Below are 26969 nucleotides of genomic sequence, written 5' to 3' on the forward strand. Positions count from 1 at the left end.
GGTTTGAAATAAATAGTTGGGTTAATTACCCGGTGAAGAAAGCCCTTGTCACTGGGGTATGAAATTAATTCAAAATGGCTAGAGAGCTGCTACCGGCCCCGGATACAGAGGACTTAGAGTGCCGTAATTTGCACGTGACCGATGATGTCATGCTAATTAGAAGCGATGAATGGCGGGAAGTCCGACTCATTCCGCATTCTTTTCTGTTGGCAAGAAATTCAACTCCTTCGCCGACCTTCAAGAGCGATTGCCAGTGTATCAATCATCAACCTACACGAAATTATGGAGAAGAGATTCTAGAATTGTTGAGGCTGCCCAGAAGCGACTTAATCGTCTTCTTTCTGACGTAATTAAGTACTACGAGGTCACGTACAGTTGTATTCACGCAGGCAAAAACATTGCTGCCTGTGGACAAGGAAAGCGTTCTACATTCTAAGTGCAGCTTGTGCATTAGCAATTGTTTAGGAATCCAAGGACCTATACACCTTTCCATGGTGATGGGTCAATTGTGGCCCCAGGCTAAAATACTGTACATACAGTAGTCTCAGATAAAAAGAACAAACGTAAAAAGAAACGTTAATTAATTACTGTTATTACACACACACACACACACACACACACACACACACACACACACACACACACACACACACACACACACACACACGCACGCACACCCGCACACACACACATATACACACATATATACTCATCGATTGTCTTTCTCCCTCCGTCCTTCTTCTTGTTGTGCGTAATTGACCCCTCTAGAAACATGTCCGTCTACTCAAATTCTCTCCGCCACCTATTCGCAAGCGGCCTAGAGACAACGACGAGATCACAATATCAAATCGAACCAAGGACGACACCGCTGTCATCCTCACAACCGACCGCGACTACCACATACAACAGTGGAGGCAGCAAGACCTGCCCCAACCAGCTGCCAATGGACGGAGTCAAAACGAGCCGTAGCAAACGACGGGACAAAATGACCACTGCCGCCGCCATTTCTACCGCTCCCGCAACCGTCACGTTACCAGAGTCGACCATCGCCACCCTCACCATTCACGAAATGGAGACGACCCGATCCGAATCAACGCTACAGATACCGCCGCCACTACTACCGCTACGGAGAACAAGCACTGACACGGAAGGACATACACAAAACCAAACGACACCAATCCTCACCTTGCTACAACAAACAGACGACATCCAGACAAACGACACCACATACGTTACAACCGAATCGCTAGATCGCCTTTAAACAGACGCGCCTACCTAAGTAGGAAAATCGACAGCGTCAACCACTACCAAATGTTCATCCGAATGTACAAGGATGCCGATCTGATACCATCTTGGCTACACATTGCCAACGACATCGAACACATATTAACTTAAGCCACAAGACCGACATTGAAGACAAATTCGAGCTCCTAAAGACAAGCGACAGTTCGAGTTCCCGTCCAACTAGACAAATTCTGGGGCGATGAAGGTGAAGACCTAGACGGATGGCTGTTTTATGTAGACAGCGTGGGTCAAATGGAGCAATGGACGTCGGAAGAGAAGATGCGTCGCGCGGTCGTCGCTCTGGGTGGCCGAGCTCGTATAGAGTACAGTAGCCACATGTCTACTTATGATGCCTCCAATTTGCTCACTTGGGACACGTTTCGTACGTTCTTAAAAGAACAATTTGGTCCAAAGAACCCAGCTCTGCATTGGAATAAGAAGCTGATGTCGATCAGACAAGAAGCAGCAGAAACGGTCACCGCCTACTGTTCGAGATTCCGAAGAACTCTGCTACACCTACAAGCAGCTTCAGGTAATCCGCTCCCTGACTTAACGGTAGTTGCATGGTTTCAAGAAGGTTTAAGACCTGACTTACAGACAGAATGAGAAAGGGACTTGCCTACAAAACGACCGACGCGTTTCGCAGTGCGGAGAAAGCTGAGCGTATTTGGGAGCGTCAACAATGTCAGCGTGAGTCGGATGTTTCTTGTTTTGCGGTCGACCAGATGTCTCCAACAGTACCATCTGCAGCTGTTCATCGGTCGCGTATATCGTCCAAACCACCACCAGATGGCGAATCGTACGTTGCATCACCGGCTGTTTCGTCTACGGTTCCGTCTAGTATTCAGTTGCTTCAACAACTTGTGTCACAACAGTCGCTAATTATCGCTCAACAGGGTGCGGTTCTAAAACTATTGCAATCACAATCTCAACCTCAATCTGGGTTTGTCCAAAGCACGAACCCGCAGTTGTCAGCTTCTGCTGGTTGAACATGGAACAATACGTAATACGTACTTACCATCACGTCACTTCCGCGAAACGAACCTGACGACAGGAAATCTCAAACTAGCACCTAGAAAGACGACGAATCTATGTAGTACCATAAGCTAACGTTTTTTCAATGTCTAGAAACTGTAGAATGCATTGAACTATGCACGGGCGCGTTTCTTTCGGCGTATTGAGAACAATTGCGTCAGAGAGAACGTGCGCTAAACGTCTATCCACTTGGATAGATATCTGACGTCGTTATTTGATGACGTAAAATTATGAAATAGATATGCCCGGATAGCCCGTTTATAGAACCTTCGAATGGTATGAAGTTTATTACAATCCAATAATGTGCGGCCACGTCAGAGGCCAAAACGTAACCCGGATTCTGATCCAGATCGTAGCGACGCAGTCATGTCGGAGAACGTGCGAAGATCGAAGCGTGTCGTGAAGCCACGTAGAGATGCCGACTCCGCTATGGCGATACACCAACTTGGATAGCGGCATTTGACGAAGCTAACGATTTCGCGAAATCTGCTGAACCGGAACGGTACTCACGAGCAGCAGTCAATGACAGTGTTCTCGCCATTACCGTCTGTACCGTCATTTTGACGTTTGAGAACAAAATTGGACAGTCTACCACACGTAGTGTGGAATGTCTTCCTTCAAGATCCATTGTGAATTTAAGCCATTTACCTCTAATGGTCTTGATGGGTCCCCACATTCCTAAACAATCTCATGACATCTAAAATATTGGGGCGTGGTCTCTTTGTTGTTGCAGCAGATGTTCTACTAATTACTGTTTATCTTCAATCCCATTTTAGTAGGTACACCTTTGCAGGTTTCTTTACAGCATAACCACTCAACTGGATGTATCAATTCGCTAAATCATTATGGTTATACAAACATAGTGATATCTCACCAAGCACGTTTGCCGCTACAAATTCTCAGAGATTTTGTATGGATTTTACACATGATTACGCTAGACTACTAGAAACGTAGCGTATTAGATAGTTATGGTCAAAAGAAGGTTAGATGGTCAGAAGGCCTAGTAGTATCCTTATACTATTCATTAAATACTATTCATTTCTTAAGTTTGACAGCACAGTAGTCAACGTATATGCTCAACTTACTCTTGTAAAGCTAATCCCAGTTTTAAGTTAATTAATTAAGTCAAATTGTCATTGTAATAATCTAGTGTATTATATGTCTAGCTGTCCTATGTTCAACAAGGTTATGTTCAATGAGGTTTATTCGACAAGTCCAGAGTGGCTATTATATTGAATAGTCTAAGAATCATGAAGTAACTAATATACATGCACAAGACTCTGCGTAGTACAACTAGGAAAAGGCAAAGCAAAAATATGATGTTAGGCCGGACCAAATATATTTCTTGTTTCTGGTCTTTCGACCTGGTCAAATTTGGGGAAAACCTCAAAGTTTTTTTTATCTTTGATATTAATTTGTTCCAACGGGCATGCGCAATGAAGCCAGACAGTATGGCCTCGTTGTGTGTTGAGTGCTGGCGATCAGCGAAGCGTCTTCTTTCACAACGGTTGATTCGTGTGGAATTTCACGCAACGCAGGAAGACGTGTTTGATAGCCACGTGAAGCCGAGATTGGCGGATCGCGGAAGCTGCCTTCCTGTGCACGTGAATGCAAAGGCGACTGCGTCTGAAAAGACTGGGGCATGGAAGGGCGTGGAAATGACGGAGAACGTGAGCCTACTGATCGACTTCGGATGCCGCTTCGTCAAGCTTTCGCTCCAAGATGCCGTTGATGAAGAAGTGTCAATTGCAAAGCGGCCGTGTCCTGATGGGGCCTCCGCATTCAAAGTTCTAATGACCTCTGCAACCTCTAGGAACAGGTTACCGGAATAAGAAAACGGTAGATCGGCGAAGTCTGCCTTGTATCAGGATGTAGTCAAACACCTGAAAGTAGGATGATTGTCACTTTCCCGTATGTGCATGGTCTTGTATAGTTGTAGACTGTTTTCTGTCGTATTCTAGGACTGTGGTCTTGGTTTCACTCCAGACGTTGTTGAAAACGAAGAACGGTACGTAGTTCGAACCATTACGTCAGCACTATGGTATCTGTACCCACATTTCAAGACAATTGAGGATGCTAGCCAACGTAAATTAGTGCCCTCACTTCCTGATCGGTGGCCCAGTGTCTTCGGATCGCAGCTGTATAATGATTGGAGGGCGAAGAAAGAGAAACGCCCACGTAGAATTAGATTGACTTGAAGAATCCGTCTTAGCTAGCGTCCAGCGTTTTGTTGATTTTTTGTAATATTTCCCCTTGTGCTCTGTGAAAGTACGATAAGCAACAGATTCATTGCAGTGTGGACAGAACGTGTCTGCATTCATCTTCCGCAACTTCTAGGTAGAATGTCGTTGAACTCAACTAGGGCGCGAAATTCATCAAGTGTAGCAAAGCAATTTCTCTCATAGTCTATTCTGGATTGTTTTGTGTCACGCTCTCAACGTCTGTAGCTTAGCTCAGGAATTCTAAATTTCGACAAGAGATGGTTGGTCATGCAGCTAGAAATCCGTACATCATCTTGCAGCTAGAGCATTTCTACTGATTGTGACAGTTGTGCTGCGCGATGGTCGTAAAACTTATTCTATATTTTCAGAGTCGCTTCGCAGGATCGTTCACCAGTCGTGCAAGATTTTATAGAGGAGAAGCAAGCGCTGCTGCGCCGTTGGTGAACGAGTCTTTATCAGTCCCTAGTGCCCACTTTAGATCGTCAGCTGACAGCAGATCGACTTTCGCGCCGTCGGTGCCACTGACAGAGACGCAAAGCGAAGAGCTAGCCAAGCTTCTTCAGCTGTCTTTGGAGCAGCATAAGCAGCCGATAGAAATATTTCAAGTAAGCACGCCGAAAGTATTGTATTAGTTTAACTACAGGGAAACCTCCGCGAACTGGCGTGTGTTCGCACATGCATGCAGATTGGTATCATACGTGTGACAGTAGGTCCCTATATGCAAGCTTTTTAGAAACAACGAGCAGAGCAAGATCAGCCTACCAACCTAAACAGAGTCAACCAAAGTGAAGCAAAGCGAAGTAGGCGCATTACAATGGAGGTTTCAGTAAGTTAATTTAATTGCTCTATTCGAGTTATCAACGAAATCAATAAATTAAACAGATTTCTAGACTTGGATAGAGCTATATATAGATTTAGGCTATATCTACTGGAATCGACTACTGTGTAGAGCTAGCTGGTCAAATGCAGGTGTGTTTAAAATCTAATGCTAGATAACGTTAATAATTAGCGGATTATGACAACGATTTATGATGATTGTTGTTTGCGGAGTTATGTACACCTATGGAATTGGTTTCTAATAAATTAACTCTATCTGCTAGAGAGCTTTCCATCGAATATTCAAGAGTTTAGTGGAGGAAGACGTAGAAATTACCGGATGGAACTTCAGACAAAGGTATTGAAATGCTCTTGTTTTTCTGCACTACTCTTTCACATATGGCTCGTATTAATTTTAGCTTTTCTCCTGATGAGAATAAAGTGTTGACAAACAAGATCGTGGAAAGTGTCAGCAGTTTGAACCTATCCTTTGACACTAGTGTGATACGAGGTATGCTGTATGTATATTTTGTTGATACATATTGTATATAACTGTATACAAACTGTCTATTAGAAGTTGCTCGAACCCTAACTTAGATTGATTAATTATGTCACTCAGGGGCTTAGCTATTACACTCTTACACTATCTGTCTTGCCCGAAATTTCTGATTGAAAATATAGGTGATTTAATACGTAATATAGTTTTTTACTGGTACCCTGGCAAAACTGGACCGCAGACTGCGTGCTTATGCGGTTTCTGCGGATCCGAATTAGATCTCTGGTTAAAGTTCACCTTAGAAAAAGTGGTCAGGATATGGACATACGGCCCAGCCGAATATTCTTGGAAACCTACTTTCGACTTTGTCGCTGGAGAGAAGGGGCTATGTAATTATGTAGGTTCATCACTAATGTAATTCACTACATTCGCATTAATTAAAGACATTGAAATAACAACATCAATTGTGTTCAGTAAATGAAGTGAGTAAAGAGAAATACACTGCTCTTGAAAGATCAGAATGTAGTGCTATGGCAAATGTCACAAACCATACATATACTGAAGACAAACAACAATTTATCGAGGTTAATTAAAGTACTTCCCACATGGCTACAAATTTCTAACAAAACAGACATACCCCATCCTTGCAACCTGCACGAACATCACCACACAAATAGACGATCTAACAAACGGGTGCCACAGGCAACTAGCAACACTATTACGAGAACACTACAACCAGACCACAACAATCCTAAAAGAAGATTTGAAGACAATAGACCATGAATTACAAAACCAACACGAGCCGCATTGACCCAGATCAGACTACAGATCTATTACAAACAGTCAAAAAATCAGTCGTGCAAACAAACGAGGATTTAAAAGCTCAACGACAAGCCTCACAGAAAAGAAGATCAGCCACACTCAAAAGCCTCACGCGCAACCGACTTGACAATGGGGACAATGACTGGCATGGTGGCAGCACAGCTGGTTTAGTCAAACGACTAAACACACAAGGATACTCTCTTTTTGGACTATCCAGACGACAAATGCACACGCATACAAGAACAAGAGATAATGAGCCCCGAAGTAAGAAATTTTCATATTACAATTTTTCTAATAAATTTCAAAACACTTATTAAAACCCACACATCTCTAACCTTTCCCCACAGGATACTCGAGAGCTAAAAGCAGTCACAGCCGAAGCAGAGACTATTAGAACGACAAACGCCGTCACTTTTCGTCACGGAGGAACCGACCACACAAACGAGAAGACAGAGGTCGAAATACAAGACCAGAAGACAGGAGACGTTTACTAAACTCCAAACTATCTAGACCTATCAGAATTAGAAATAGATTAAACATTAATACAGTTTTGATGAAACCAAGCCATCTAAATGTCGGATTTGATCAGTACAGTAAATAGAGAAAAAGTTTCTGGCGAGCACGAAGAGAGATCATGCCTTTATCAGTAAAGGATTTACTAACTGGAAGGAGGCAACGATTGCGTTCAAAAAGCATCTGGCCAGCGCTTGTCATCGTGAGGCAGTATCCGGAATACAAGATCTACCGAAACACGTACATGACGTTGGAGAGTTGCTCGACTCTCAGCACCGCAAGGAAAAGGCACTCAATAGAGATATGTTTCGGAAAGTACTGCAGAATGTTCTCTTCCTTGCTCGTCAAGGTTTAGCTTTGAGAGGACATGGTGATCAGTGGCGGATCCAGGGATAGGCGCGAGAGGCGCGCGCCTGTACCTCACACGTCGTCGACTACTGGTAGTGCGCGTTTCATCGACTCCCACGTATCGTTTGGGCTAACGTGCACGTGTGTTTCATGCATGAACTCGAGCTCTGGAACTTTAGCGCGCCAGTTTCGCACAAAGCACACGAGCTTGTCTTGGACTACTAGTGTTCTTCGGTAGCCTCGCGTAGCCAGACCCTACAGTACTCGCTTCGCTTTGCTTTAGCGGGTAAGGTCTGGCTACGCGAGACTAGTTCTACGGAAGTTGCGAGAACTTTCCACAGGAGGGTCGACTATCTAGTTTTCGTTGTTGGCGGAGAGAAGTCATTGAAAGATGTACGGTCATAAGCGTCCTCCTAAGCGGAGGGCTGCTGATCAGAGGAGCTTGGCAGAAATGTTTCAGCCAGCGAAGAGAGTATCCCAGGAGTGTAGAGATGCGGCCACTAGTACAAGTGTTAACTGTATCTCGGACGACAGTCAAAGTGGGGTTGCTGCTGGTGAGGACGATGACAGTGTGCAGACAGTAAGTGACGGAGTTGGTAATATGAAGTCTGGAGGTGGTAGTCAGGACGTGGTTGCGACAACTGCAGAGGTTGTTAGTGATAGTGACCATGGATCATTCTTGGAGGCTGTAGCTACAGCCATGGAAGGGAAAGCACTCAGTGATGAGAACAAGGTGAAAGTGATTGCTAGAAGAAAACCAAGCGAGCAGACAATATTGCCTTTTATTCCTAGAGGGCCAGCTGCGAAAATGTTGAACATGGACACGTGACTAACTGGTGACGTCATTACCGAACCTGACAGACCGCGCCTGTACCTGGTGAGAATCCTGGATCCGCCACTGGTGATAGTGCAGAAAGTAACTTTATACAGCTGATGCGTTTAAGAGCATTTGACTGTGCCGAAGTTTTGGAGTGGATGGATAAGAAGACAAATAAGTATACCTCTCCTGACATTCAAAATGAGTGCCTTCAGTTGATGGCCTTGCACATCTTGCGGCAAGTTGGCAATAGTCTCTGTAGAAATGGCTTCTATACTATTATGGCTGGTGAATGCACAGATGTAGCAAACAAGAAACAGTTTTCAATCTGCATTAGATGGGTGGATGACAGTCTAACAGACCATGAGGATGTGATTGGATTGTATAAGGTTGGCACCATTGATGCAACTTGTCTGGCAGCGACTATCCGAGATGTCCTTCTGCGCATGAGCTTGAAAATGACACTATGCCGTGGGCAATGCTATGACGGTGCGTCAAACATGACTGGAAGCAAGCATGGTGTCGCACCTCAACTCAACTTCAGGCAGAGGAGAGTCGAGCTGTACTAACGCATTGCTATGGGTATGCACTAAACCTGGCCATAGGAGATGCAATGAAGCAGTCTAAGATACGCAGAAATGCATTGGATACGGCATATGAAATTTCCAAGCTGATCTGATTTTCACCAAAGCGGAATGCAGCCTTTGACCATATCAAGGTAGAAACTCAGCAGGTAATGAAGGACTGGCTGTGGGTATCAGATCATTTTGTCCAACAAGGTGGACTGTTCGTGGGGACGCCATTCAGAGTGTTATTGACAACTACAATACACTCCAGCAGCTCTGGGATGAGTACCTTGACAAGAGACTTGATCCAGATGTCAAAGGAAGGATCATTGGCGTCAATACTCAAATGTCACAGTACTATCTTCTCTTCGGCTTGCATCTCAGCAAGAAAGTATTACAAATTACCGACAATCTTAGCTGAGCACTCCAGAAACAGTCAATGTGGGCAGCAGATGGCCAAGAAATTGCTCAGATGTCATTGGAGACCCTGAAAGGCATGTGTACTGATGAAGCATTCAGCCTCTTCTTCGCTCTAGTTGGCCAGTCTTGTCAGCATGCAGGTACCAATGAGCCTGTCCTTCCCCTAAAAAAGAAAAGCTCCTTCTGGACTAGAAGTAGGATCTGGAGACAGTTTCACAGCACAACGGTTGAAGAACACTATGGCCGTCAGTACTTTGAAGCCCTTGATCTGGCTATTTCCGGCATCAGAAAGCGCTTTGATCAGCCTGGTTACGCTGTATACAAGAACCTTGAAGAGCCGCTTGTCACTGCTGCCAATCAACAGTGCTTCCAAGCTTATTTCCAGCAAGTAACGTCATTTTACAAAGATGACTTCAAACCTGTAGAATAGGAAGCACAGTTGCTGAACCTAGGCACGTGGTTTTCAAGGAAGAAGCAGGAAGCAGTATCATTGCAAGATTGCCTGCAGTATCTTAGAAGTTTGTCAGATGGCCAGCGATCATTCTACAGTGAAGTATGCTGCTTAGCTCGTCTTATTCTAGTAATGCCATCTACAAATGCTGTAAGCGAGCGAAGCTTTTCTGCCATGAGACGTCTTAAGACATACCTACGAAGCACGATGCGTCAGACAAGGCTCAATCACGTTCTGCTGCTAAATATGCACAAGGAAAGACTGGATAGTCTGGACTTGTATATTATTGCTAATGATTTTGTCCGGGGAAATGAACACCGCCTTAGAATTTTTGGCAATTTTGGCAAGCTTAGCAAAGTCAATTATCGTAACAATGTTGTGATAATTATTTAATGACGTGACTACGCACTTTAGTTAATTGCAGTCACGTGAGGTACACGCCCCTATAACGCGCGCTACGCCGGACCAATCCAAATTTGCTTCCTATGCCCCTGCTACAGTAGAGAACGAAACCCAAACGTGAGGTATCTCAGTGGAGAGCTGTCTGTTTCAAGATGTATAATCTTTACTTTACTGAATGTGAGGTACAAGGTGTTACACCTGTCAAAGAAAGTTTCTATCGAAACATCTTTTCAAGGGATTTCAACTTGAAATTTCATGCACCACGTTCTGACACGTGCAAGAAATGTGAGGAATTGAAGATGAATATTGCAACAGCTAGAAATGAAGAAGAGAAAGGCAGACTGAGAGTCAAGCATGAGTTACATCACAGGAAAGTAGAATCTGCATGTTCGGCTCTGGCAGCTGATACCAAAAAGGCAAAAGAAGATGCCAAAGTACACTGCATTTCTTTTGACCTTCAACAGACACCGAATACACCAAAGCTGCCAGTAGGAGAGACATATTATCTTCGGCAACTAAACACGCACAATTTTGGAGTTGTGGACTGTGCATCTCTTGATGGATTTATGTATGTTTGGAATGAAATTGAAGGCAAATTTAAGTATATTGAGACGATCCCACATATGCTGGGCAAAACAAAAATCACCAACTGCAGTTGCTCTGGATGAGACTAGTTGTACAAGGCCGGTTTGAACACATCGAACATAAGTTCTTAGAAGTTGGTCACACTTTATTGCCTTGTGATAGGTGCTTTGGCAACATTGAAAAAAGAAAAGAAGAACGGATTATCATTTCTCTACGGATGACTGGATGAGGATAATTCAAGAGTCGGCCAAAAAAACCGTTCACTGTGACACGAATGAGAACGGTAGATTTCATTGATATTGATGCGTCTCTAAAGGGTCATGTCACTATCAGGCAACAGACTAAAGATGGCCAGCCTCTAAGTTTCAAAAGTGTATGATTTTCTCACATCATCATGACAAGAAATTCGAGATAGAGGTCAGATACTCACACGACAGTCCACAAGAATCAGCGTTCGTGACATACGAGAGGCGCTGTCTGGCAGGCCGCCAAAGCCGTTCACAACAACTGGCTACAGATCATCTTCTTCAGAAATACAATGAGCAGCATTCATGTACAATCACCAAGCCAAAGATGATGAACTGCAAAAGCTATTGCATTGCATCCCTCCACAGTACCATGACTACTACAAACAACTCCCACATCAGCTGCAGCCGTAAGAACATGAAGACATGGAAGCTGCTAAACAGTGACCCTAACCCTAGGTTTTAAGACTATAATGACTTGCTTGGCTAGTGTAGCTGATGCTGCTTAATTAATGCAATACTGTGTTACCCGTTTGAAAATGGTGAATGCAATTCCAATTAGCTGTTATACAGATGTAACTGTTGAAAGACCAGTAGATACACTTTCACTACAGATTACCCTAGAGGCACTTTACAGCCCCATAAAAGCATTTCAAAAATAAAGTACAATTAGAATTACCAAAACCAGACAACTTTGAAGCTCATGTTTGAAAAACAACATAGTTGTGGGTTACCTCAGTATTGAACCAAGGTCTTCATGTACTCTTTAATCTATTCATCATTACCCTTGGCATTTCTAATAAACGCGAAGATAATTCAGACGACAATGTGATGAGCTTGTACAATTGCTCATAACTACATAAATTTGTTTGAAAGAGATCGATGACAATAGGGGTTCATTTCTGGCAAGGAAAGAAGGCTAAAAGTGCAACCATTACCACTATATAACTTAAAGCTGCATTGTGGCATAACTACTATTGATCATGAGTTACAGTGATGTAACATATTTACTGCATATGTTACAAGCAAGGTATCCAAACATGTATGAGTGGACAACTGATAGCAGCAGATCTTAGACATAACTAATGTAATGTGTTTTGTCAGGGCATGCTTTAGATGATGTTTCTTCTCGTAATTTACCTTCTACAAACATCTTGCCAGTTTAATTGCCAACAAAACTGAAAAGAAATATAGTTCAGTGATGGAACTTCTGAGATGTCGGATCAGCTTTTCTCTAATAAGATCTTCTGTTTTGTGCATTCGCGGAAGTAGATCAGCCAAGCACAGGCCTCTAAAATGTCATGACATGGATTTAATCAACAGTGAGGCTTGCCTCACTAAGTAGATTGTGACATTGACTTCAGTGGGTTTGTTTAATTGAATGGATTGATATAGTGTTGTGTTGAGTGCCGTTGTAGTGGCTTTTGTAGTATGGGCATGACCGGTGGATGCTTTTGCTGAGTAATATACTACTACTACTGCTAAAGGCGTAGGCGTAGCCACAACACAGCTATATAATATTGCCACCGCTCTTCAGTAGAACGCTACCTAGTCCACTGCTAAATGTAACCCATGCGAAAAAGCACATTGACAGCAGTCTGCTCCCGAAACAGAATTCGTAGTAACCTAGAGGATCATGCACATCTTCAACCCAATCCACCCAACCCTGCTGGAATTATCGTATCTCACACCAAATACCACATCTACTACACGTACAATTCAAAACTTATCATTATGGCAACGAGGTTGTGAATAACACATAACAGTCTGTCGTGAAATGGGGAGCGCCATGACAGTAATAAAAGATATCCCGGATACTCTGATATATGTCCCGGACATGTCATCCTTTCCATCTCTCGGAACGACTACCTTGGCGGTAAAGTCACAGAAACGATTATTACATTAATTGTCTTTTACAAAGTTTATAAAGACACTTTATTCATTGATTCTATTACACATTAAAAGCAGAAAAGTTTTTAATTTACTTGAGACAAGTTACAGGAACCTCATTGTCAACAACTTTATCATATTCTACAAACCCATAGTTTCTAGCTTGCCACAGTGGCACTTGCGGAATTTACTAACGGACTGTGCTCTGTCAATAATTCTCTGACATTCTGTACTACTATGGATGCTAGAATACTGATTTTCTCAATTTGACTTCTCTCTAGGCTTACATTGCTTCTGGCTAGACCAATGTCATAGTTGTTTGTCATTTTCCAAGTTCTAAGGTTTAAGAATATATAGTTTTGTCGATGTCTTACAAAGCGTACGATGCGTCTAGAGAACCATGAACTGATGAGTTTCTGCGTCTACAGCAAGAGTGCGTTTGGAACGTGCGCTGGACTGCGACGTTTATGCCGATTAGATCAGCCAGCACTCGCGTGCGAATTTCTCTGGAGCGGCCCATCAGATGTTCTCCGAATATAACTATACAATGGGTTTTGGGCATCGAACGGTACGTGTCGTTTAGCTATTGCCGGGACGTCGAAAAGGGCAAGATATTTTTTGCGAAAATCCATTCTTTGAATTTTAATTGTTTTTAACTGGATATCACTAAACGGAATCTAACTCTGAACAAAAATATATAGGAGAATTATTCAGAGATACACTTCGTAATAAATTTGAACGAGGTGAATGACATATAGATCATGAATGCATACAAAGATAAATGTAAGAATTAAAGCGTTTGACTCCCTACCGAGGCCAATTTTATTAAAAAAATTATTTTTATTAACTCTTATTATTCTTCCTTTTATTTATTTCTATAATTTATTTTTATTGTAGTCGGCGGGAATTAGACTTTTGATCTTTGCTAAGTGGTTACTCGTACTTGTTCCTCGTATTTCAGTCAGAAAACTTTGTACAAGCACTCTGAAAAGTTGCAAAACGTTGTACGAGCAAATTTACTCTATTTTCCTAAACTCACTTGTCATTATCGTGCAAGCGCACCGCTCTAATAACTGACAAGTCAATCGACATGTCACTTGGAGACTCTCTCTGGGCTAGACATCCCTGCGGCAGCGATTCGAAGGCGTCCAAACAGGACTTGCAAGAGGCAGCAATTCTTCTAGAGCATCTCTGCAAGTTGAACATCTACGGCACTCTCAAGTCTAATCGTCTCACATCAATCATCTGTACGCTCGGTGAGTCTAGACAGTATTTGAATTACTTTATGTGTTAAATCGCTGAATTACGCCTTCTAACGAGGGCGTAAGGAGAGCGGCTTTCGTTATTAGGCTATGACTGGATCAACCTCTCGCTTTAGCGTGACTTGCAAGTAGATATCTTCCATTAGCTGATCCTTGTGGCGATGTGGGGCGAGACACTGGAGGAAATACTTTGACACGTGCTCCTGTTGATTTCAGTTCTAATAACTTGATTCAACTAGTTCATAGACTAGAGTACCTAAGAGCAGTCTAGATAGGCGACCATTTGTGGCATTTAGTTTCTCATCCATCAGTGGATCCATATTTTCAGTTGTCATGTGTTGCGTCGTTACCGACTATATATTGTTCTATTGCAGCTCGCTTACAGTGTGTACGCAATCAACACCAGACTACACAAGTACTATATAGTGTCATAGTCTATATAGATATATGTTAATGACTACTAGGGGTAGTCCCCTAGTCCCTTACTCTACTACACTCCCTTCCACTAAATCTCTCGATATCTCCTGGGGGGTATTCTATTGTTCCTTGTGGGATATCGTCGATTTTCTCTCTCTGTTGACTTCTCAATTGGTTTCTTTGTTGGCATGTTATCAGTCTGTTCCGACTGTGTCTCTGTTAACTCAGGGTGGCTAGGAGTAGTTGGTACTGAGTCTTCCCCGGTAGAGTCCGTTGATGAGATTGTCTTCTCAGCATTCACTTCGGAATAATTTCCAGCTTGTGGTGGAATCATAGTCGCTGTACTATCATGAGTATTGGAAGTTTGCTCCTGATGTACATCCTGTGGAAAACTTCTGATATCACGATGTAATATATGGTCTACATGAACATAGCTAGCCTGACCATTCACATTTACAAGATAGTTGCTTGGTCCCAGTTTCTGGACTACTGTTCCAGAGAGCCACCGTCCCCGACTATCTTGTCTTGGGTTCCATACTGCCACTGATTCTCCAGGTTGTAGTGTTTGAGGTCAGTTAATGTCATTAAGTGAGGACACGCCCTTGCGGCTACTACTATCTATTACTTAGGTTTCTAGCCCTGCCACTTGTATTCAGTTCTGTTCTAGCCTTGGTACAGTACAGTACGGAAAGCTACTCGTACGTAGCACGTTGTCTACTCGGTCCTCAGACTACACATTTCACATTGGCGACGAGGTGAACTATGGCTACGAACAGGGACTCAGAGCGCCGACCTATCGAAACTCTCGATATCACAGGCCCCGCACACATTGTTGCAGAACGATGGCGGAAGTGGAAGAGGAGCTTCCAATATTACATAGAAGGTCAAGGCATCACCGATCACTCTCGTCAACGCAGTCTCCTGTTACACTACGCAGGTACAGCTGTGCAGGACATACACGAGAGCCTCACAGAAGCCGCAGTTACAGACGATAATACGGCATTTTCTCGTACTGTGGATGCCCTTGACACATATTTCCAGTGCGCGCCCAACACGCCCTACGAGCGCCATACCTTTCGTCAGATGAGACAGAACGATGATGAGTCAGTAGACCAGTTTGCGTCCCGTCTCCGCATGCAGGCAAAACACTGCAATTTTCAAGATGAAGACGACCAACTTCGAGATCAGCTGATCGAACACATCCGTGATGCTCGACTCCGCCGCAAATTACTTGAAACTGTCGATATACAACTGCGAGACGTCTTGAAGACAGCACGTGTTTGGGAGTCAGTTGACCAACAAGCAAGAGGAATGCAGCACGCTCTCACACCTGCCGCCGTAACCAATGCCAGTGGAAAAAAGCCAGACGACATTGCAGCTGTCCGATACCGCAGACAATTGTCAAAAGGTCAAGCAAAAACCCACAGCGACGCCCCAGCATGCACACATTGTGGTCGATCAGGACACTATGCACGCTCTGAAGCTTGTCCAGCACGTGGGAAGACTTGTAACAAGTGTCACAAGCGCAACCACTTTGCGTCACAGTGCCGCAGTCAAGGAGTTTCCGCGTCATCTTCGGGCTCACCGCAACGTCGCGGTACCAACCACGCCTCCGACCGCAGACAGAAACACAGACCACCTGCTCGCCGCAGTGACCGCGCTCATCAAGTCACCGCATCTTCCCAACCGGATTCTGGAGAAGATGAGGATGAGTCATTCGCCTTTACGATTGGTGATTACGACGGCCAAATGTCAAAGCAGCTGTCAACTTCAACACCAACAACCATGATTAGTTTGAACGGCGTTACCACACAAGCACTAATCGACTCTGGAGCTTCTTGCAATATTATGGGTGACGATCTCTTTCACAAACTCTGTTCACAAGGCCTGAACGTAACGCTACGAGTAACGAGCAAGACGCTGTACGCTTACGCCTCACGTCAACCACTTGACGTCGTTGGTCAGTTCACGGCCAACGCTACGATACACGGAAGAACAACGCCCACCGAATTTGTGGTAATTCGGTCGAAGGGGCAGCTTCTCCTCGGCAGGAAATCAGCTCAACAGTTTGGAGTACTGCGGTTGAAACCTGAGCGACCGCACACCGCACACATGGTCAACACGTCTGGTGATCAGTTCCGGGTCGACATCGAACAGCGATACCCGCAGCTCTTTCACGGTGTCGGCAAGTTGGATGGCTACCAAGCGCATATTCACATTGATCCGCAGGTCAGACCAGTCGCACAAAAGCCACGACGGATTCCTTTCGCACTTAGAAAGCCTGTTTCGGACAGATTGGAAGAACTCCTTACGAAGGACATTATCGAGAAAGTCGACGGTCCTACGTCATGGGTTAGTCCAGTTGTCGTCGCGCCGAAGGCGTCCGGAGAAATACGCCTATGTGTTGACATGCGCCGTGCGAACGAGGCAATTATCCGTGAACGTTACCCAATTCCAACGGTTGATGAAATTCTACAAGCACTGAACGGCAGCACTGTCTTTTCAAAGCTTGATCTTCGATGGGGATTTCACCAGGTCGAGCTTGACGAGGCGTCACGTGATATCACTACATTCGCTGTCAACGACGGTCTCTACCGCTACAAACGCATGATGTTTGGCATCACATCGGCGCCAGAGAAGTACCAACACATTGTCAGCCAACTTTTGACCGATTGTCCGGGTGCACTGAATATTGCGGACGATCTCATTGTCTACGGGCCAGACCAAGGGACACATGACGCTAACCTGTTCCGAGTACTCGATCGCCTTCGAGAATGTGGTCTCACCCTCAACCTACAGAAGTGTTGGTTTCGCAGAACTAAAGTCGAGTTTTATGGCCTACAGCTGTCAGGACAGGGAGTAGAGCCATCCAAGGACAAAATTCAGGCAATCATCGATGCACCACGCCCAAGTACCGCAGCAGAACTACGCAGCTTTCTTGGGATCGTGGGATTCAGCGCTCGATTCCTACCCGACCTCTCCACGACTGCAGAGCCTCTACGCCGAATCACACACAGAAACAATTCTTTCACGTGGACCGACGAGCAAGAGCGAGCTTTCACGAAACTAAAGAAACAGCTTGCTAAAGCCACCGCACTCGCGTACTTCGACCACACTGCACGTACACAGGTCATCGCAGACGCCAGCCCTGTTGGTCTCGGAGCAGTTCTCGTACAACAACAACCTAACGGTTCGTCTCGTGCAATCTGCTATGCCAGCCGCACGCTCACCAGTGTCGAACGCCGCTACAGTCAGACGGAGAAGGAAGCTTTAGGTCTTGTTTGGGCTTGTGAACGTTTCCACCAGTACCTGTACGGCACAACTTTTGACCTTGTCACCGATCACAAACCTCTCCAAGTGATATACTCTCAATCGTCAAAGCCATCTGCACGCATCGAACGATGGGTTCTTCGACTCCAGGCGTACACTTTCAAAGTAAAGTACGTCACCGGACCAAACAACATTGCTGACGCCTTGTCACGTTTACCGACCACCAGGATCGACGACGCAGTGGACACAGGTGATACTGAAGAGTCAGTCCACATAGTTACGCAGTGTACCGCTCCGTGTGCTATAGCAATAAAGGACATTGAAACCGCTTCAGCTAGTGATGATGAGCTACAGACCGTCCGCCGATGCATAAGCACCAACGACTGGACACATCTCCCTCACAAGTTCATGCCGGTTCGCCACGAACTTACAGCTATCGGTCAAGTCGTTCTTCGCGGTACCAGGATAGTACCTCCTTCATGCTACCGTGACCGCATCCTGGAGTTAGCTCATGAAGGCCATCAAGGAATAGTAAAGACGAAGGAACGCCTCCGCACTAAAGTATGGTGGCCTGGTATCGACCGACAAGCGGAAATGACGTGTAAAACTTGTATCAGTTGTCAAGCCGTCAGTCAGCCGTTTCCTCCAGCTCCAGTCAAATCAACGGCACTACCACAAGGACCGTGGGAAGACCTAGCCACAGATTTGCTGGGACCTCTACCGACAGGAGAAACGCTACTCGTCACCGTAGACTACTACAGCCGCTACTTCGAGGTTGACATTCTACGGTCTACTACCGCGCAGTCCGTCATCAACCGTCTCAATGTTCATTTTGCACGGTACGGTATCCCGCGAAGCATTCGCACCGACAACGGACCGCAGTTCATTGCTTCCGAGTTCACTGCTTTCCTCAACGAGCTAGGAATCCAGCATCGCCGGAACACACCTCTTTGGCCACGGGCAAATGGAGAAGTAGAACGACAGAACCGTACTCTGTTGAAGGCCATCAAGGTCGCGAATCTTGAACAGAAACCATGGCGAGTGGAGTTACAAAGATTTCTACTAGCCTACCGGTCTACACCTCATTCAACAACAGGTGTCAGTCCCGCCGAGCTACTCTTTCGCCGTCCAATGCGCAGCAAGCTACCCGCTATCACGGATACGGTAAGTGATGACGTATCTGTTCGTGATCGTGACTCTGCACGTAAGCAAACCACGAAAGATTATGCTGACCAGTCGAGTCGTGCCCTGGACCATCCTGTCACAGAGGGAGACAGAGTTCTTGTCAGAAATACGACTCCTGCGAATAAGCTCAGTCCTACTTTCTTGCCGGATCCGTACACAGTTGTTTCTCGTCACGGGGATCAGCTTGTCCTCGAATCTCCGGGAAAAGTCAAGGTTAAACGCAACGTCCAGCTGACGAAGCCGGTATGCGAAAGGAAGGAAAGAGATGAGGACGTTGAGATATCAGCAGGCAGCAGTGAAAGTGCAAACACCGACAGCAACACCCAGGCAGATACTGGAGACCAAGCTGCAGCCACGACCCCGACACAAGACATGTCTGAGCCAGAGACACAACAATCAGAACGACCGAAGCGAACTATAGTCCCTCCTGCGCGATTTAAATCGTTTGTGACTTCGTTTCGTTAGTTTGTATACGTTCAATTTGTTCTCCGTATTGTTTATCTAAAGGAAGGGAGGGAAATGTAGTGTTTGAGGTCAGTTAATGTCATTAAGTGAGGACACGCCCTTGCGGCTACTACTATCTATTACTTAGGTTTCTAGCCCTGCCACTTGTATTCAGTTCTGTTCTAGCCTTGGTACAGTACAGTACGGAAAGCTACTCGTACGTAGCACGTTGTCTACTCGGTCCTCAGACTACACATTTCACACAGGTAACATCTCACGATGTCTGGATGCAGCTTCTGTTTGGCTCTCCTGTCTGTCTCGAATCTCTCCTCCAACTGTAGGTTTAACAAGACTTAGTCTTGTTCGTAAGACTCTCTTCATTAGCAATTCGGATGGCGTTTTTCCTGTTGAGGTATTTGGAGTCGACCTATACTGCAGCAGTAATATAGATATTTGATGTCGAATAGTGCGTCCTCTAAGTCGTGCCTCCATAGATCTCTTGAAGATTTGTACTGCTCGTTCTGCTTGTCCATTGCTCGATGGGTGGTACGGAGGGGTGAGTTGGTGTTTGACACCATTTCCTTTCATGAACTCCTGAAATTCTACTGACCTGAATTGTGGACCATTATCTGTCACCAATCGTCCTGGAATGCCATGAAAACTAAAAACTCGCCTCATCACGTCTATTGTCCTACTAGCCGTTGTACTAGTGCCCATTTCATGCACTTCCAACCATTTCGAAAAAGCGTCAATCATAATAAGATAATGTTGACCTTCAAATTCTGCGAAATCCGCGTGAACTCTCTCCCAAGGTGCTGTGGGATACATCCATGGATGAGGAATACCAGCAGGCGGTTTATTCCTCTGACTTTGGCAAATTTCACATTTCTTGCACAATTCTTCCAACGTCATGTCCAAACTCGGCCACCAGATATATGATCTAGCTAATGCTTTCATTCGATTTGAACCCAGGTGATTTTCATGAAGATCTGCTAGAACTCTTGACTGTAATTTTTGCGGTATTATCACACGTGTTCCCCAAAGTAAACAGTTCTCTTCAACGCTAAGTTCATCTGACCGTCGTGAGTAGGGTTGTAACCTTGGATCCATGTGACTTTTCCAGTTCCATCCAGACAATGTATACTGGTATGCCCGTCTCAAAATTGGATCTGCTTTAGTCTCTTGTGCTACTTCTGCTGCTGTTACAGGTAGATTTTCACAGCAATCCACATGGTACAATTCCTGGTTAGGATATATGACATTCACTTCCATTTGCAGTCGGGACAGCATATCTGCTTCCTTATTCTCCTCTCCAGCCATATACTCCAGGTTGTACTCATATGCACTTAAAATTAGTGCTCACCTCTGCAGCCTTGCTGCTGCTAATGCTGGGATGCCCTGTTTAGGTCCCAGAATTTTGAACAAAGGCTTGTGATCTGTCACTAGTGTAAATCTTCGACCAATGGGGAACTTGTGGAAATGACGAACGCCAAAAATGATTGCCAGTGCTTCCCGCTCTATTTGGGCATAGCCCTTTTCTGCTGATGACAGTGTCCGTGAAGCAAATGCCACTGGTCTCTCCGATCCATTCTCAAACTCGTGACTCAAACAGGCTCCTATTCCATATGGGGATGCGTCACATTTGAGCTTGACTGGTCGAGACAAATCATAGTGCGTAAGAAAACCAGACTGTAATAACTTGTTCTTTGCTGCATTGAATGCGGCCCTGTGTTTCCTTGTCCATCTCCACTGTTTTCCTTTTTGAAGTAACTCATACAATGCTTGTAGAGTATTCGACAGATTCGGTAAGAAATGGCTGTAATAGTTCAACAGCCCCAGAAATGCCTTCAACTCAGTCACATTTCTTGGCTCAGGTGCTTCCCTGATAGCCTTGACCTTGTCTTCTGTAGGCTTCAGACCTTCGTGATCTACCCTGTGACCTAAGTATGTACCTCAGACTGACAAAATTCACACTTGTCCTTCTTTAGCCGGACTCCTCTTTGCTTTAGGCGTTGTAATACTTGCCTCACTCTTGCATCGTGCTCAGCATCAGTTGAACCGACAATCAGTATGTCATCGAAAAAACAACAAACTCCTGGTATTCCAGACAATATCATATCCATCGTTTTCTGGAAAATACTCGGTGCTGTTCGTATACCAAAAGGCATTCTGGTATAAGTAAACAAACCCTTCCTAGTATTTATGGTTAAATACTCTTGGCTCCCGGTATCCACTTCCATTTGTTGGTAAGCTTGCTTTAGATCAAGGCTGGTAAATCGTCGACCACCCGCTAAAGTAGCAAATAAATCCTGAGCATTTGGTGTGGGATACTCAATATTTCCCAAATATTCATTGATGGTTACTTTGTAGTCACCACACAATCTGATACTGCCGTCAGATTTCCTCACCACTACTATCGGTGAAGCCCACTCGCTCTGATCTACAGGTGTCAGTACTCCTTCTCTGACTAAGCGATCGATTTCAGTATCCACTTTAGCTTGTAACGCAAATGGTACTGGTCTTGTCTTATGAAAGACTGGCCTTGCATTGGCACTCAAAGTAATTTTCGCTTGCACTCCTTGCAGCTTTCCCATTCCTTCCTTGAATAACTCAGGAAACTCGTGTACGGGATCCAGGACATTCAAGCTAAATAAAGATGCCCAGTCCAACTTGAGTTGTGACAACCAATTCCTGCCAAGCACTGCTGGCTTATTTGCAGCATTGACGACAACTACTCTACCTCGTATTTCTTGATCTCCGTAGCGTACTGGTACTACCGCTTCTCCGCGTACAGACAATGTCTGCCCACAATATGACTGTAATTTCACGTTGCTGCTCTGGAGTTTGACATGAGATAGTTGTTTCTCATAGGTCTCCCTGGGAATCACGGTAATAGTTGCACCCGTGTCAACAATTAGCTCTAATTCTCGTCCAGCTACAGTCATATTGACTTTGATTGCATCCTGACTTCCCAGACCATAAAGTGAACATACTTCCTCTTCTTCCACTTGTAACGTGGCTTGTTTCTGGTACTTTGTATTCTTGGTACCCGTTGCTCCGCTCCTGTTCTTAAAATCGCCTTGCTTCTTACTCCGGCAGGCTTTTGCAATATGTCCCTTCTTGTGACATAGATAGCACTCTCTTGATTTCATCTGACATTTATCAGGAACGTGCCCCTTGCCATTGCATCTGTAGCATACTTTCACATCAGACTGTGTTGTCTTTGACCTCCCACTGCTACTACTTTGCATGCTAAATGCCGTCTCGTGGTCTGTTGTTGATCCGTGTCTGCGCGTGTCTCCTCGCAAAGCTATCGTTTCTTGTCTTGCCGATTCAAAAGCTTGCGCTATTCGTACCGCTTTCTCGAGTGTTAAGTCAGTTTCCGCTAGAATTTTCTGCTGTAGGGCTTCTACTCGTAATCCACACACGAATTGGTCCCTCAACGCAACTGACAACTTGTCTCCGAACTCACAGTGTTTAGCTAGACGACGCAATTCTGACAAGAACACCGTAACAGTCTCACCTTCTTTCTGTTGTCTCTTGTAATAACGGAATCGCTCGGCTATGACAATCTTCTTTGGCTCGTAGTGATTTATCAGTTGCTGAATGATATCATCGAGCTCCAAATCTTGCGGTTGGCGAGGTCGTACCAAGGTCCGCAACAAACTGTAGGTCGATGCACCCACAGACGTTAGAAAGATTGCCTTCCTACGAGCTACGTGATCGTCTCCTATCGGTACTGCGTTTGCCAGGCAGTAAAGCTCGAACCTTTCCTTGTATTCGTCGATGCTTTCTACTCCTGCTCGGAATTCGCCCAACAACCTGTGTTTCAAATTCGCGGCTGCACTCGCCATCCTCGTCGCCACTGTTGCGTCGTTACCGACTATATATTGTTCTATTGCAGCTCGCTTACAGTGTGTACGCAATCAATACCAGACTACACAAGTACTATATAGTGTCATAGTCTATATAGATATATGTTAATGACTACTAGGGGTAGTCCCCTAGTCCCTTACTCTACTACATCATGAAACCCAAACTACCGACTACTGTACCTAGCCTAGCAAAGAGCTCAAAGGTCTTATTCGAAAACAAACGGAAACAGCTAATACAGACCTTTCAACATTTCTTCACACTAAATTTCAAGACAGTCTTGTAAGTTACGGTGCTCACTAAACATGTCTAAAGTAAACGTGGCTAACAGCTTTCCTGTTGCCTTCGCTTTACGTTTCTGTGGGCCAAGGCTTCGACTCGTACTTGCAAACTTTACTTTTATCGCAGGTAGATACTGCGGATGCCCCACTTGGCCAGATACTAGTAAGCAGAGCCGTATAAAGAGTCTAGTTCAAATAATCCGATATGTTCAGAAAGGAGCTAATGGGTCCGTTCAAACCGACTGTCGATGTCTCTCACTGTATACTTGTTGTGAGAAAGGACTGGCAATCGTGAGAATTGGGTGCAAATCGTGAAATCGTGAGACATGACTGTAAATCGTATGTCTCACACCGAAATTGTGTGAGTCGACAGGTCTGCCAGAAACTTAAGGTAAACAGGCCTAATAACAACCAGCCATGCACAGACAATGTATCCTTGTGTGCCGATGCCAAGTATATTTTTCATTTTGTTTTAAGCAGATTCTGCGTGTTTCATTCGTTGTATTCCACTAATCACTGTTGAGCTGCTCATGCAGGTCATGTAGAATAAATTTTATAATTAATGAAAAGTAGAGATTGTATTGTTAGAAAAGCAATCCCTTAAGGCCTACGGCTCCTAATGGTTTTCCCATAATGATGCCACCGCATTCAAGACTTTTCCAAGTGCATGGAGCAGACATGCATTGCCAGTCTGCCGTTCATTGTTTATCACCACAAAATGGAATGATCACGTGCAACCTTATTTATTTTTATTAGACACAGTACCGTATGCCGCCCTTAATAATATCCATACTGAAATAACGCCCATGCCCGCATATATGCTCATGTGCGACAGGTCAGGACTTACAGCCCGAAAATGCCCATACCCAAGTATACGCCCAAGGTACACATGGGCAGACAAATTTGCTAACAATATGTGGTCCGCAGAACGTTCGACTCCAACAGACTCACTGTGTGTGTGTTTGATAAACTGGTGTAAGTGTTGAGTAAAATCGCTTACTGCTAGACTCATTTCTTTATGACAATTACCAATGCTGAAGCTTTGAAGGGCTTCAGGCCGACCACTTTGATTTAAGTGTGTAGAGACTAGTTTTTACATGTATGCTGATGCCGGACGGATACCAATACCGTTGATCTTGCAAATGGATAATTGGAACACCGGCGTAGCATGGTCCTCATGTTTGGGGAGCTAATAATTAGGCCGGAAACCACGCCCATTTCTCACATGCAAAGTCACGCCCATTTTCTACTTTTCTAGCTCGCAGTCTGGATACATGTAAGTAAATATTGTAAATTTCAGGTTACAAACAAGCTGCGGAACTGAGTGCCGTCAGTGTGCGTATAAAGGAGTGGAAACACTGTTTCAGTCCGTGCCAAAAATGTTTTCATGGCTTTCTGCCATGGTCAATTGCAAATTAAATGGCATTTCGATGACAATAGAATCTAAAAGACCAATTCAGTGCAAACGGCGTTGACCAATTTAGCATTTTGTAATATAGCGAGCAATATAGGTTAGCTAGTTAGTTAGAATAACCTGTGGAGAAAGTACCGTGGAGTGCAAGCAAATCTTTAGGTAGCGGAGCGGCAGGAATTTCATTCTCCTGTCAATCGGGTTGTCGACCTTAACTACACTTACTTAAAAATAATTGATGGATAGGTTTCTGCATGCTTTTTTGATGCGGTCTTCCTTGACTCTTCTGTTGCGAGATAGCGTAGTAAAGATTAAAACATCTCAAATAAGTGATGGTCATGTGCACTTTCCGTGTCCACGACTTCTCGACACTGGTTTTATCATACTGAAATGATGATGTGTATTGTCAAAGAGGTAGAATCAATTAACGTCGTCGATCGTCAACATACTACTCCGAGATTAAGCGGACTGTCACTGTTTAGTAACTTAAAATTATAGTTTTGCCTGAAGCGGAATGACATGCCCAAAATGTTGGGGGGGGGGGCTATAGCCTTCCCCATTCCCCCACGCTACGCCGGTGATTGAAAGCATTTAAAAAGATTTCGATGATGTGAGGAATCTTAATTATTTATTGTAAGCATTTCTCTATGGTTTCAGGAAATGTTTGTATGTGGGTGCTTTGCAACATGCATTGACAAGATTATTGTCTCGTAGACTGCGTGTGAAAAACTAGTTTGCGATGTCTTTCTCAGACACAGACAAGGTGCTATTTTTGAGTTGTGCAAGTGTTTTTCATGCTTTCTTGATATCAATGGTTATGCTGGTGTGAGATTATCATGACTGTAAACACATTACATGCCCTGCTGAGAATGGTTAGTAATTTGCATGGAGGAGTAAAGGTAGGGTTTCTTTGTGATTGTACTTGCTAGTAGATGGTCAGCAGTGCTACAGTTTTGATTACACAGTGATTAGTGGCAGTTTGTGCATTGTTGCTTAGTGCTTGTTTTGTCGTTTGGTTCTACTATCTTTGGCAGTCTTTCTATGGAAGTGTCTGCTTCTGTGGCTTCTGTAGACCTTGAATTTGTGCACAAATGTGTACTGATTAGTTAGAAGATGGGTGTCACTAGGATGGGTAAAGACGTCAGAATATTAATTAAGTAAACTGGCCTAACTGTGAATAACTGGTCTAACTGTTAATCTCATCACGCAATTCAGTTGCTGAACAAAGTGCCTAAAATCATTTTAATGTCAGCATAAGTCAAACCTTAGCAAGACACTCATATTGTAGGCTACACACACAGTAAAAGAGTGAGATTCATGACAGCGAGTAGTGTGAGTGTGTGTTTGTTTGTTTGTTTGTTTGTGTGTGTTTGTGTGTGTGTGTGTGTGTGTGCGTTCGCGCGCGCGTGCGTGTGTGTTTGTCTTTTTTGTGTGTCCTTAAATTTGTGCTATGTACACAATTCTTTAGAACAGACTTGCTGTGATCTAAGTTGACCTGTGTAAGCATGCACTTCTGAGCTGTCATTGTGTTTGTAAGCTCTTAGAAAGTTGAAAGAATTCAGCAGGTTAGCAGATTGAATTGATCACTGGCCACTGCCATTGCAATATCACTGAGTCTGACTGTGGTAGCTCTTTGAAGTTTACAGTTAATTTTAAATACTTAGATGATAAAGTAAGAAGACAAAATTGCAGCGTAGTCCAGTGAAGACCAGACGTTGTTACTTGCTTTGTGGCAAGTAGCCGAGTTTAATTGATATTTGGTGCTATGAGCATTTGGCGTTTCTGTATAGTTTTCTATATTTATTGTTGTTCTATTAATAGGTGTTATGTTACTCACTGTGTGCAGTATATTATGCTGAGACAATTCCAATGGTGAGAAAGGTTGCGAGCACATTGCAGAAGACTGTTGCCATT

General features: G+C 44.3%; 3 protein-coding genes across 3 annotated transcripts; 1 reads left to right on the forward strand and 2 right to left on the reverse strand.

The window, feature by feature from the left end:
* Window positions 1-15155: 15155 nt before the first annotated feature.
* On the forward strand, window positions 15156-19710 carry LOC134187663 (uncharacterized protein K02A2.6-like). Its single transcript, XM_062655816.1, has one exon. It carries the CDS (start codon window positions 15354-15356, stop codon window positions 19509-19511), a length of 4158 nt encoding a protein of 1385 aa, XP_062511800.1. The 5' UTR covers window positions 15156-15353; the 3' UTR covers window positions 19512-19710.
* A 38-nt stretch (window positions 19711-19748) lies between these two features.
* Window positions 19749-20810, reverse strand: LOC134187664 (uncharacterized protein K02A2.6-like). The gene has a single exon (XM_062655817.1). It carries the CDS (start codon window positions 20808-20810, stop codon window positions 19749-19751), a length of 1062 nt encoding a protein of 353 aa, XP_062511801.1.
* Window positions 20811-20849: 39 nt separating this feature from the next.
* Window positions 20850-23344, reverse strand: LOC134187665 (uncharacterized protein K02A2.6-like). The gene is made up of 2 exons (XM_062655818.1): window positions 21465-23344; window positions 20850-21423 (listed from the first exon to the last, which is right to left on the reverse strand). The coding sequence occupies exons 1-2, from the start codon at window positions 23342-23344 to the stop codon at window positions 20850-20852; spliced, it is 2454 nt and encodes an 817-aa protein (XP_062511802.1).
* Window positions 23345-26969: the final 3625 nt, after the last annotated feature.

This window comes from Corticium candelabrum, chromosome 12, assembly GCF_963422355.1.
Source record: "Corticium candelabrum chromosome 12, ooCorCand1.1, whole genome shotgun sequence".
Taxonomy (NCBI): domain Eukaryota; kingdom Metazoa; phylum Porifera; class Homoscleromorpha; order Homosclerophorida; family Plakinidae; genus Corticium; species Corticium candelabrum.

Excerpts from the sequence above, each read along its gene's own strand:
- LOC134187663 (XM_062655816.1), top strand. The coding sequence starts at position 15,354 with ATGGCTACGAACAGGGACTCAGAGCGCCGACCTATCGAAACTCTCGAT.
- LOC134187664 (XM_062655817.1), bottom strand. The coding sequence starts at position 20,810 with ATGGCTGGAGAGGAGAATAAGGAAGCAGATATGCTGTCCCGACTGCAA.
- LOC134187665 (XM_062655818.1), bottom strand. The coding sequence starts at position 23,344 with ATGGCGAGTGCAGCCGCGAATTTGAAACACAGGTTGTTGGGCGAATTC. Across the intron at positions 21,424-21,464 it reads GTCCGGCTAAAGAAGGACAA|GGTAGATCACGAAGGTCTGA; the intron begins GTGTGAATTTTG and ends CTTAGGTCACAG.